This window comes from Anopheles aquasalis, chromosome Y (assembly GCF_943734665.1).
Source record: "Anopheles aquasalis chromosome Y, idAnoAquaMG_Q_19, whole genome shotgun sequence".
In the NCBI taxonomy this organism is placed as follows: Eukaryota; Metazoa; Arthropoda; class Insecta; order Diptera; family Culicidae; genus Anopheles; species Anopheles aquasalis.
This window is the reverse complement of record NC_064879.1, coordinates 550,740-563,358: the sequence shown is the minus strand read 5'-3', so window position 1 is coordinate 563,358 and position 12,619 is coordinate 550,740. Positions and strand designations below refer to the sequence as shown.

The following is a 12,619-nucleotide window of genomic DNA, read 5'->3' as shown; positions in this document are numbered from 1 at the left end:
TTTGACGTAGCATCCCTTGCGTAGCTCTCCCGAATCTAGTGTTGATGAATCATTGACTACCACTTTCGGGGGCCTGCTGTTGCCGTCGCTGTTACTTACCTTCACCTTTCCCTTGGCCCCTCGGCCCCGCCTTCTCGCAGAGACACACACACACAAATACATACATTCGACTACATGTTTTAATGTTTTTTTTTGTTGTTGTTTTTTTGTGTTTAATGTTTCATGCCGTATGCCTTCGTCGTAGGAGGAGATGAGGAAAGAGAGGAACAAACGGGACGAGCGCGTTGGGCGGTCTCCCCTCCCATCTTCCTTTCCCAGTTTTCCCTCCTCCTTCCTGCCGATTCAATGCTCCGTGCTGATCCTGTGGACCACCTGCCTCGACCACCTCCTTCCTACCCGCCCCCCTCCCACCCCACATGCCCCCTGAATCGACTTCTACTTCATTTCACGCTACATCGAATTATTAGTTGTTATTGTTACAATCGTTAAATAATTATTACTTTCGCAGTACTAGTATGTTTTTTTTTATTGTGTATGTGTGTGTATATATATATATATAAACGCTTGTGAGTATGTGAGTAGTTGTGTGCGTGCGTATGTGTCTGTACGAGAATCGATGGACGTGGACTTGGGGTGTTGTTGCAACCAAGATTCGCATTCACAGCATTGCTAATTGTTGCTGCTGCTGCTGCTGCTGGAGTGCGCGTGTATCGTGTGTAGTGGCATCGTGTCTCTTGGGGCGCCAGGAAGGCCAGAAGACCACTGGAGCAAAAACAAGACATTTGTAGCAGTGTCGTGTGTGTGAGTGTTGTGTGGGTGTGTGTAGCGTGTGTAGTTTATCGTTCTATCGTTATCGTGTATATACAGAGATACAGACAGCACCCATTTCTAAGTCCATTATTTCCTACCCCTTCCCTTCATCCTTCGCCGATTCATATTCTATTTTGGCAATTTGTTGTTGCGCAGCATCCCTGCCCTCCCTCCCAGCCTCTCTTTCTTTATAATCCCCCTCTCTTCTTGCCTGTCTGTGCGAATTTGTGTGTGTCTCAGGTGTATGCGCTACCGAGCGGTCAATGACCGCTACTACAACCAACCATGTTGGCAACACCTTCGCTGATGTATTAAAGTCCTTTGCGTGACGACTCGACGAGTTTAATTCCCGTAAATTCACTCCAAACAAAGAACGCACACAAACTCAAGAAGGATGGGTAAAAGGGAAGTGGAGAAGAGAGGGGAAGCCAAGAGCAGGTTAGTAGGACCGTGGGCTCAATGTCCTAAGTCGCTGCGCAAAGTCCAACTGATGGACACCCCAAACCTTTTCCCCACAAACACAAACACGCACTCAGATACGGACACACACGTCTCCAAATATGAGAGTTTATTGTACAAATTTGATTGATTGCAAAACGATAGTTGCATCGTACTTCGAATGGATGCATGCGGTGTGTGCACGCACGCGCTAGTGGGTATGTAGATTAGAATATGCAACTCTACATAAGTATACACACGCACATATTTGGGCGCATATACATGTAATACTTAAAGTATGAACAAACAAATAATTAAAGAAAAAACTCTCCTGTCACTCCAGTTTGAAAGCTGGCTGGTGGATTGGCCAGAGTGAAAAGGCAGGGTACCCTCTTCTTTCTACCACTACCAATCGAATCGACACCGAACCCCCAGCCATTTCATCCATCCTTCACAATGGCGGCTTGTTAGTTGGCATTTCGGTTAGTACTACCTTCGGGCTTGGGGTACTTGGGCGTTACGAGTACTTTTTTCGTAGTACCAGTCCTCCTGTCCACCCGTCCCTCATCCCCTTCTGCGAACACCCTACCCTCAATTAGTGGAAAAAAATGGCACCGGGGGATGAGATTCTTTGCTCCGTGGCAGAGAGAGAAACAGGGAGAATGTCTATGTGTGAGAGAGAGAGAGAGAGAGAGAGAGAGAGAGAGAGAGAGAGAGAGGATGAGAGCGAAATAAAGTAAAGGGGCGTGGAGGTAGGGGGTTTGCATGCATGTCGATGGTTTTCGTGATGATCGCGACTTCGGACCATCGATTTCGATCGGTTGGTGTGTGTGTGTGTGTGTAAGTGTGTGTTAAAATATAACGAATAAATTCAAAATACTATTGGTGGTACGCTTTCCCCACCTTAATGGGGGAGAAGCGGGGATTTGGACCCGACTACCCCCTTCCCATTCCGCTGTTGGTACGTCATCCCCACCGTCTCGTCATTGCAACGTCTCGACGTCAACGACGCCAACGGTGCCGGGACCCGCTGGTCCAAGAGCTCTGCTGTTGGGCTGTATGTATGTGTGTGTTGTGTATGTGTGTTTGGGTAGTGGGCTCCCGATTCCCGGATTGGACTTAGTAGCAGGAGGCGGCCTGTTGCTGGTACCGTCGCAGCCGCCGATTCCAGTCGTCCTTCCATTCGATGATGATCGTTTTCGGTCCGAGCAGCAGGTTGTCCGGATTGCTCTTCGCATCCATGCCCAGTATCAAGTAGGATCTGTGACAGCCGAGAGAGAGAGAGAGAGAGAGAGAGAGAAAGATGGCAGAAGAGGGAGATAGTAGCATTAGAGAGACCAGTGTTGAGGTCGCATGCCGACGATGCTCACTTGTTGATCTTGATGTTCGGGCAGCGGCAGTCCAGGTTCTTCGCTGGCACCAGCAGCCCCATGGTCGACTTGCGCTGGCTCACCGTCAGCAGCGGGTTGGACGTCTTGAACACCGACTGTACCTGCAGGTTAAAGCGCACCTCATCCCGCGGCCCATTCTTGCCGCCTGCCGTCGCTCGCCCGGTCACCTTCGCCATGATCGCTGCATCGAACAGAACCAGATCAAATAGAGAAAGAGTTTGTGTGTTAGAGAGAAAGAGAGAGAGAGAGAGAGAGGGAGAGAGAGAGAGAGAGAGAGAGAGAGAGAGAGAGAGAGAGTCGCTGATACTGCGACTAATGGAATAAAAGAGCAACCCTTTACCTCCCTTTATCCATTTCACTCAAACACATACACACACATGCACGTACACAGCGTTCGCATTATGCAAATATGCGATCAATATGTGATCAAGAGAGGGATGGAGAACGAAAAACGATGAACCCTCCGGAAGGGTGGCGCTACATAGCGCACGTGTGAGAAAAGAGGCAAGGGATTGAGGAGGTGATACCCGTTGCTATTATACATGCAGAAAAGCTTCACATAATTACCATAATCGCGTTTGCAGAATTTGTTCAAGTTTAATCGCTTCGTATCGAATTTACATTTGCCGCAATCTGTGGATAGAGAGCCAGAAGAACGGAGGGAGAGAGAGAGAGAGAGACCGGAGAGAGAGAGAGAGAGAGAGAGAGAGAGAGAGAAAGAGATAATATATAAATGCAAATGATAATATATATGTGTTACTGGTGCGAGTGTATGCTGCTGCTGGAGAAGGTCAAAAAAAAATCCTCAGGATGCTCTCAGGCGGAGTCCAGGAAGGGCCCGGTCACATTCGGCATCTCGCTATACATGTAGAGCAGCAGGGCAGACAGGAAAAACATTCTTTCGCAAAAAGGAAGGACTCACTCTCTTTGGTGCCTTCGCTGGCATCGGGATCGTACTGGTAGGACTCCGGAGCCGTATTCTGCGCCTGGTGGTTAATGTTGATGACCCGAGGAATTTCTGCGAGTGCAAAAATGAGTGGAAATGATGAGGGGAAAAAATCGGAAAGGTAGGTCCACTAGCCGAGATCAGGCACAGCAGATCAGAGCAGCTACGTACTGATGCAGGGTGCGATGTGCGAGCGGCTCTGCTGGTAGCCACGGGCACACCGGTTGCAGTTCAACCCCGTCACGCCCTCCTTGCAGGTGCACTGGCCCGATGTATGGTTGCAGCTCTTGCCCGACGAGCCAATCGGATGGCAGTCGCACGCTATCCGGCGGGAATGGAAGGGATTGATTGTAGATTGGATGATGAGCGGAGCACTAAGGGGCACCCTTCGAGTCTTGTAGTGGGTACTACTCACGTTTGCACGTCTTCTTGTGGCTGATCGGTTTCGTTGGATCCTTGTAGAAGCCCTCGCGGCAGTAGTGACAGTGCCGGCCGGTCGTATCGTGCCGACAGTCGATGCACACGCCACCGGAGACGCGCCCGGACATCTTGTAGAGATCGAGATTGAAGCGACACTTGCGGGCATGCCCGTTGCACTGGCAGGCTTTGGATGGCAGTACAAGAAGAAGAAGAAGAAGAAAAAGAAGAAAAAGAAGAAAAAGAAGAAGAAAAAGGAATAAGTTTTAGTGTGGAAAATAGTGTTCGTAGTAGTAGAACAGAAAACAACATTTAGCGTGACTTTGGATAATGCCGCGAGGATGTCCCAATCGCGAGCGTACGAGCTTCAGCAAAGGGTGAAGCGAATGCCAGTAGTAGTAGGGGGTATGAGAAGAGTGGAGAAAGGTATGCAATTGATAATTTATTGCTCCTCCTGCTCCGCCGCCGCCACCGCCGCTGCCGCCTGCCGTTGCCATCGTCGTAGGACGTTTTGCGCCTTTCATGGCGGATGCTTCTCCCCGGGGGTAGGGAGGGCTTCGGCGAGGGGTTCTGTGAGGCGAACGAGGCCTTGTGAGGCCGACGATCAAAGGTGGATCGTTGAGAGGAAGACGTCAGCAATTTGTCGCATCGCCGGATCGCGTCCGCATCCACTCTCGCGCACTCGGTATTGTGTAGCCACCGTACAGCCGTTGCCGGTGACCAAATACGGCGTTATGGCCCAATGGCAGCGCTCTCTATATGGCAACACAATCCTTTTCTCGGTTAGCAAGCGATCGCTTGCTAGCGCGGGCAAAGGAGAATGGAGGATGAGCAGAGAAGAAAAGACAGCGCGCCTGGTCCTGGCTCCAGGGCACGCATATCACGCAATGAGACGCCCCAACATCGGACTGTGCATCGGGAGAGCAAGTTGTGTGCCAGCATTTGTTCGTGTGTGTGTGTGTGTGTACAGCATGGAATGCATCTCAGCCACCATGCATTTTCAATTCATTCCAGCATCACTACGCAGTATTCACCGGAGCACTTGTGGGCCCCCTAAAAAGGCCCTGGCGAATTAATATCAATAAATATTTTCGAGCAACGCACACGCACACTCACGTGCTCGCACAGCGGGAAGTGTACCGAAGCGATGGTAGGCTGCTTTGATGGCGTTGATGGATCGATCGACCGATCGATCGATCGACCGATCGATCGATCGATTGCTAACCGAAGGAACCTCTCTAGAGGAAGGTTGAAACGCGCGCGCTGGAAGGGTGCTTCCGCTCTGCACCACCACCACCACCACCACCACCACCAGCTATCACCGCTTGTGAGCCGACGGGGCGTGAGAAGACTGTTGGCTAATGGCCCGGCCGCTGCTCGAACCGCGAGCGCCATGCGTCAGCGTGGAAAACGACTGTCACCGGGAGTACCGGCGTCACCCAACCAGCCAGCCAACCAACCAGGCAGCTGAAGAAGGAGAAGATCGTTGGACGTCGGCTCGAAAAGCAAAACGTGGCTCAATCTGGCCCAATGAGCCGTAAAAGGTGTCAAACCGAGCGCACCCCCCCCAATAGCACCGGACCGGAAAAGTGGGATTTTCGCTCCCGACCCCCTTTCAGCGCAGGCCACCGAGGGCCAAGGGGGGTTTTATGATCTATTTATTTTTGCACTTGGATGCGAAGAAGCGAAGTGCTGAGAGCGTGTTCGAAAGCAGGAAGCGAGACCGAGCGTTTCCCGGCTGCTCCGGCTCCGTGGGAAGGTGGCCTGGCCTTCGCCTCGCCTTTGCCTCGCCTTCGCCTTCGCTGATAGGTTTATGAGCCGCCGTTGTAAGCTACTCGGAGCATCCTTTCCTGCCCTGCACTGATTGATCTCACGGCATGCGATCGCAATTGCTTCCGTTGCCGTCATCGTCTGTGATCGGAAAGCGCTTCTTGGGGAGAATCCAGAATCCAGAAAGGGGAATGTCCGACAGAATGCACCTTACAAAACGATCCGCAGATTGAACGCGCGCGCGAAGGTGGTGAACAATTTGTCCCCAAAACAGCGTTGGCAGAAAGACATAGAATTGCAACCCCACCCTACCTCCGTCATCTCGCTGCGCTCCCCTTAAGAGTGTCCTCGTCCATGATACGACGACGACGACGACGACGACGACGACGAGTTGAAGTAGGGTCCGGACCAAATTGGGCGCAATGCGATGGGCATCCCGTTCCTAAAAAGGAAAGAGCGGTGTGGTGTGGTCCGAGGGGGTGTGAGGGAGTGGGTGATGTCCTTCATGCCCCCCACCTCCCCGCAACCATGCGGACCGACACTAAATACCACTTTACTACTGCTACTACTACTACTATTACTGGTCTCGCTGCCTCTCGGGTTCTCTCTTCCGACTTTTATGAATTCCGCAGCCCGCCCGCTCTGCACACAGCTCCCCCTGTCCATTTACGGACGTTCTAGCGGGCTGCACAAGTAGCGCAGACACAGTCGGTCACACAAAAAGAGAATCCCCTACGTATTCTAGAGTGATGTAAAAGGGGATGGGGATGGGGAACGTGATTCGCGGTTCCGACGACGCTGGAGTTTCTGCAGACCTTAGAGGCTGCCACTGCACTTGTTGTTGCTGCCTCGAGACGCCTTGCTGCCTCGGCCGCACGCGGTTCTTGCCACAGTTGGTGTGGTCGGCATTGTTTGAATCTTGAATCCGAAATCGTCCGTCCTGCCAGCCATCCACTTCCATAACAGGTTCCCTTGTGTGTTTCGTCGCTCTGCGAAGCACCGCCACCAAAAAAGGAGAATTCTCACTCCGCACTCCACTCTCTTCACCGCCCGATGCATCGCTCAAGCCGCATATGCACCTCTCTGCCCTCTTCGTCTTGGTTTTTTGTCTCGGGTTTGCCGTTTTTCCACTTTTTTTCTCCTCTTGCTCCGTCGCACAGCATAGGTCCGTGCTGGTCCGATCAGATTCCACGACCACCGAGCACCGCACAGTGCCTCACTGTCCAATATCGCGGGCAATATAACAATTAATTAGCGCCTCCAGTGCGAGTGAGCGAGCGAGCGCCTTCGTAAGCCCCCGTAAGTGACTAAACGAGGCGCAATCGCGTCGCGCACGCGACATCAATTAGCTGTCGAACCGAACTGTATGTCAGTTTGGTGGCTAGCAAGCGACTCAAATGGCTCAAATTGGATAAATCTTGCGCCCTTCGCCGCGTGCGTCGAGCCAGGCGAGCACGCGATGAGGCGCGAAAGCGCTTGCGTTTTTGTTTTGCTCAGACTGAGCTGCGCTCGCCGCAATAGTCAGCCGCAAGACTGGTGAGACTTGATGGCACCTACCACCACGACCACATCTCACTGGATGTGAACGTTGGGTAATCAGAGTAGCTCCAGGGCCTTCAGGGTGTCCACTGCGGCACCGTGCCGGACCCGGGCTCGTTCTCTCCTGCCCTCCTGAGTGAGTGTCATGTCGAATCCGAATCGAGAAAGACGGCAGATCAAGACGGCGGCGAGCACGACCGTAACCAAGTGGATTAAGTCGAGCTTCTCCTCCTACGCGACCAGCCGGGGCCCAGGTGCGCCGCGCGATCAACCTCATTAGCATTAATGACACGCTAATTAATATCATTTGCACCAGTAGATACCTCCAAACACCTTCAAACAGCTTCAGACACCTTGGGCAGTTGATCGATCGATCGATCGATCGATCGTTCCGAGTTGTCACTCCTGGCTGCTTCTCTGCGACCGTTCTGAAGGTGTCAAAGGTCGAACTCGGGTAGGCATCAGCGGCGGATCAGCGCGCATACAAACCCAAACGCTCCCCACACTTTCGGGGATGGGTGGATGCGACTCATCCAATCGGTCCCCGGTGACTGATTGGAATTTATTTTGGACTTGGACTTGAATTTGGACGCGGCAGAAGCCGCAGCTATGGTGGGACCCACCCAGAGAGCATTAATATCGATTTATCGCGCAGAGTTATCGCCAACGCACGCACGCACGCACTGCGACACTTTCTTTTAGTCCCGAGGAGTGATGGGCGCTCGGAATCGCACCAACGATTCCATTCCGATTGCTCCAGCAAAAAATCGGAATCGATTCCGAGCCCGAGCCCGAGCCCGAGTCGACTCCGACCCAGATCGATTCCGGGAATTTCAGGGGGGGAGTTCGGCGCAACGCAGTAGTGACTGTGCTTCGCTTTGGTACGGCCGGCCGGTATTCGCCGTCGATGTTGATTGTTTTGTTTTAGGTTCCGCTTTTGTTTTCGTTTTCGCAGTCTACCTGTCTATCTGGGCTTCCGTCTAGTAGAGCCAGTAGGTCACATAATGAGGGAATTCCCCAAACAATTAAACGTCGATCTTGACCATTACAGTATAGCGAGACGCCATCGACCGCTCAGCCATCGGCGCCTGGCGCCTCTCGATTCCGGGAATTGAGACTTGAGGGGGGGCAAGTGCGGCGCAGCGCAGTGACTGTGCTTCTGCTTTGGTATAGCCATTTGCCATTTGCGCTTCTTTTTTATTAAAGAGGAGTTAGCGGCTTTTTTTGTTTTGGCTTGGTATTTATTGATCGTGAAAATTATGAGCTATTTGCTGCAATCCTCAACAACTCTCGTTGAGCCATCTCGTTCATGTAGGTTCGATCCGGAGCATGCTCTAGCTCGGTATGGCAGCTGCTATTAGCAGTTCCGATAGTGGCGCGGGTCAGACGAAGCGTGCGTCACTATGTTATTATTTTTTTTAAACAGGTTCTTTGCACAGAGTTCTGCGGATCCGTTCCAAAAGTTCCAAAAGAACCTCGTTCCGATCCGTTCCGAAATTTAAAAAAAAATCACATCACTAGTCTGCATCACCCAGGCACCCCACTCTCCCATCCTCCAAATTCCAGGCCTGGTCTTTGTGGTCTCGCCGTCATCTTGGTCGGTCGTAAAGAATCGGAAGAATACAAATAAAACAAACCCTGACCAACGGGAACGATCGGCTCAGGTACCACCACCACCACCACCACTCTCCGCCGTTGGAGCAGCAAGAGCCTACGGGGGTTTGACGGTGACGGCAAGGGTTGCGGTAGTGATTTGTGATCTGTTTATTATACCCTCGGGGAAACGGGGCCATAAAACTCTGGCTCCGACTCCTACTCCGCCTTGTCCGACGAACTGCTGGACTCCACGTCATTGTGAGAGAGAGAGAGAGAAAGAGAGAGAGAGAGAGAGAGAGAGAGAGAGAGAGAGAGCGAAAGAAAGAGAAAAAGAGGAGGGTGGCAACCCCCTGTTTCTGACCACCCTAGACACTAGCAGGAATTGTTGCTGACGATACCACGATCAGGGAGCTCGATCGGCCAATCGGCGGTGATCCCTGTAGCGAAAGGTAGCACCAGACGCACCAGAGAGCACCGTCTCATTGTTTTCCGGTTTGGCAGCAATGGGATGAAGATGACGATGACGACGCCCGGCGTAAGCGTGCGATCGGTGCGCGAACCAGACCCCCCCCCCCCCCCCCCCCCAGCGCCCACCATCACCGAACCTGCTCGAGGCCACACTAGAGGACAAATTGTGGCCGCCTGGCTCGCCACGATTGATTCGCAGCGCGCTCGGTTACACGAATGGCCGCGACGCCAGTTTCTGCATGCCAGCCGATTACGAGTCGTAAACAACCTTTTTTTGACGCACTCGGCAAAGAGTGCCGATTCCAGATCCGCAGTTCTAGCCTTCCTTTTCCAAACGGCGCGTGCGTGTTTCGCTTTTGGCAGACGCCGCCGTGCACCGTTTATTTATTTATGCAGCCAGCTCATTGACAGCACGCTCGGCTCAGCCCGGATCGCACTTGATTGCACTCTGTGCACGATCTGTACAAATAAACTCCCACGAGGCCCAAGGGTAACGCTTTGATGCGAATTCGGGAGCGCCACTCTCGCGCAAACGACCCGACACTGCCACACTGCCACGCTGTTTGAGGTTAGGTCAATAAATCACTTTAAGTCACACCTTGTTTACAGCGCAGTAGCAGTGCCGAAGAAGCAGCAGCACTGGCAGGCGCGAACAGTTCTCAAAATAATAATCGTTCCGGGCAGATCGTCATCTGCTTTGCTATCGTTTAATGGGATGTGGTGGAGGCGGGTGTTAGGGAGAGAGAGTAGCTCTAATCGAGCTGTCGAAGCCAACGACGACCCAAGCGACGTCTCTGCTGCTTAATGGCAACCAGCTGGTCTGGACAGGCTGGCAAGGTGCAAGAAATTCGAGAAAGTACCGCAGGGCGCCGTACAAGGTCACTCCCCGGGGGGGAGGAACGGGATGGTGAACACATGGATGGTGAGTGGCGTGTTGTTTTTTGGCACGATCCGGACCAGAGTGCCGACATCAAGACATGTCGGTTTGTGCGCGCGCGCGCGTTCGCACACTGGATGCATTCCAAGATAGAAAAGAAACGACCCGCGGGGGAGGACGGATGCTTCATCCCTTGCTGTGGCCGCTACCTTACAGGAGGCCAGCCAAGTGTGTGCAGGTACGCGCGCACGCTAAATCGTGTGGCGCAATCGAATTATGATAATTTCAACGTTCGCCTGTCCACTGTCGTGACGGCGATTCGATTTCTCCACCGATCGATCGATCGATCGAACGCCGCGACCGTGATCGATCGATCCGGCAGCACCTAGCGGGTCCTAGGTTCGCTGTTCCAAACAGAGAATAGGCCCCCCGGTGCTGGTGCCCCCCAAACCAGAAGTCGCGCCCTTGCACCGCGGTTCACGAGTGTGTGTGAGTGAGCGAGAGGTTTCGATCAATCAAACTATGGATGCGACAGCGAGCGCTATACGGTGCAGTGCGATGTTGTAAATAATTTCGAACGCAACCAAACGAAAAACCAACCAAAACTTCCTCGAGTCTCGAAATCGGAACTGGCTGGCTATCATTGGGCTTTTCTCTCTCTCTCGCCTCACCTTAGGAAGGGTGTGTGTTTTTATGGGAGGCCCCCTTTGCCTCGACAGTTCTGATTTATCGCTCCAATCAGTATGCAAACGGTTTTACCACCGTGTGTGCTCCAGCTTCCAGTGCTGCCATACGAGAAGTGCCGTTTTTGGCAGAATCTCGGGCGGCTGGTGACGAGGGGGATGGGCGGGGGGGGGGGGGGGGGTTGGTTGTTGGTTTAGTCTCTGCTCGGTGGCTCCGAGGCGTCCGTGTGTGTGTGTGTGTGTGTGTGTGGTTTGTTGAAGTTGGCGAAGCGTCGAGGATTATGGACATGATTATGGAATACGAGACGATTCGACTCGTCCTCCACTTGTCGCTCGTTTCGGCAGACGAGTGCGCATAAAAACCGTATTATGCAGGACGAGCGAGGTCCATTTAATAACCACACAATTTTTTTACGTATTTCCTGATTTTGAACCGAGTTCAAATGTCAATCCCTTATGGGTTCAATAAAATTCTTGTTGAAATTGCATTAAAGTGCTTAAAAGTGAAGCTGTCACAAATCAATAATTATCATAAGCGAAAATAATGGATTGCTCGAATGAAATTAAAAAGTTATAGCCACCTTCAAATCAAAACAAACGGGTCCTCGTTCCGCGCTCGCTTTACTGTGATGCAGAACTTTGCATTACGAGTCGAACTCGACTCGATTCGAGCCGACTTGTATTCCATAATCGTGCCCTATGTGTTTTCAATTAATTGCAATGCAAATGAGAAGGAGGAGGAGGAGAAGAAAGCATTGGGAGATGAGAAGGATGTGGGGCCAGGCGCGCGGGGTTTTCGGGGTGTCATGTTACTGGGCCGAGCGCAGCCGAATCCGATTAGGATTGATGATGGAGCCCACGGTGATGACGTGGCAAACGTTCGAGCCAGGGCTGGTCATGATGATGATCATCATCATCATGATGGTGATGCTGCTAGTTCTCCACTGGTGCGCACTGATTACGCACCGACCGTGATCGGCTCAACGCTCGATCATAAATTATGCGCTCAGCTCCACCGTCACCCTCCTCCTCGCTCGTCATTGTCTCGAAGGTCCCATGCAAAGCAAGTTCCCGATGTGCTTCGCTACCTTTTTGACCACTTGCCGGGCGCAGAAGATGCGTGATGGTGGGTGGGTGGCATGGTTAGTGAGGGTGGGCGAGATATCATAAAACGGACGTAATGGCGACCATTAAAGGCTCGCCAGTGTTCAACTGCAGTTGTTATTGTTGTTGAGAGCGAGCGAGTGAGGGAGCGAGCGAGAGGCTACGACATTATAGAAAACGATCCGAGCGGCGTAACCGGGGGCTGCCAACAGGTCAACAGCAGCAGTATGAGGGCTCCTTTCATTGCAAAGCACCCCTCCCCCGAAGAGCAGAGCAGATCGTGAGAGTGAAGCAATGTAAACAAACTTCGCCGGCGACGATGACGACCACGATGATCCGATGGTCGTCGGCGATCCACAAACACAAAACACCAACATCGGTTGGCTCTCCAAGCTGGCCATTGTGGGGCCATTTGCGTAACGCAGGGTTTCACCCTCATCCCCGCTGATGTATGCTCTGAAGAGCCTTCCTCTTCAACCATTAATGCAAAGCCATCGAAACCGCTCAAATACACACACACACACACACACACACACACACACACACAGGTGGACGCGCACCAAGCTTCGACAAACGGCGG

At 52.4% G+C, this 12,619-nt stretch overlaps 1 protein-coding gene across 1 annotated transcript in view; it reads right to left on the bottom strand.

Moving 5' to 3' along the window:
- Positions 1-454: 454 nt before the first annotated feature.
- Positions 455-12,619, bottom strand: part of LOC126579796 (netrin-B-like) — a 35,394-nt gene continuing 23,229 nt past the window's right edge. Inside the window, exons 2-7 of the mRNA XM_050243418.1 lie at positions 4,001-4,189; positions 3,757-3,906; positions 3,562-3,657; positions 3,207-3,272; positions 2,619-2,820; positions 455-2,509 (exon numbers count right to left, since the gene is read on the bottom strand). Coding sequence (XP_050099375.1) covers positions 2,368-2,509; positions 2,619-2,820; positions 3,207-3,272; positions 3,562-3,657; positions 3,757-3,906; positions 4,001-4,189 — 845 coding nt within the window. The 3' untranslated portion in view covers positions 455-2,367. The remainder of the gene's footprint in view (positions 2,510-2,618; positions 2,821-3,206; positions 3,273-3,561; positions 3,658-3,756; positions 3,907-4,000; positions 4,190-12,619) is intronic.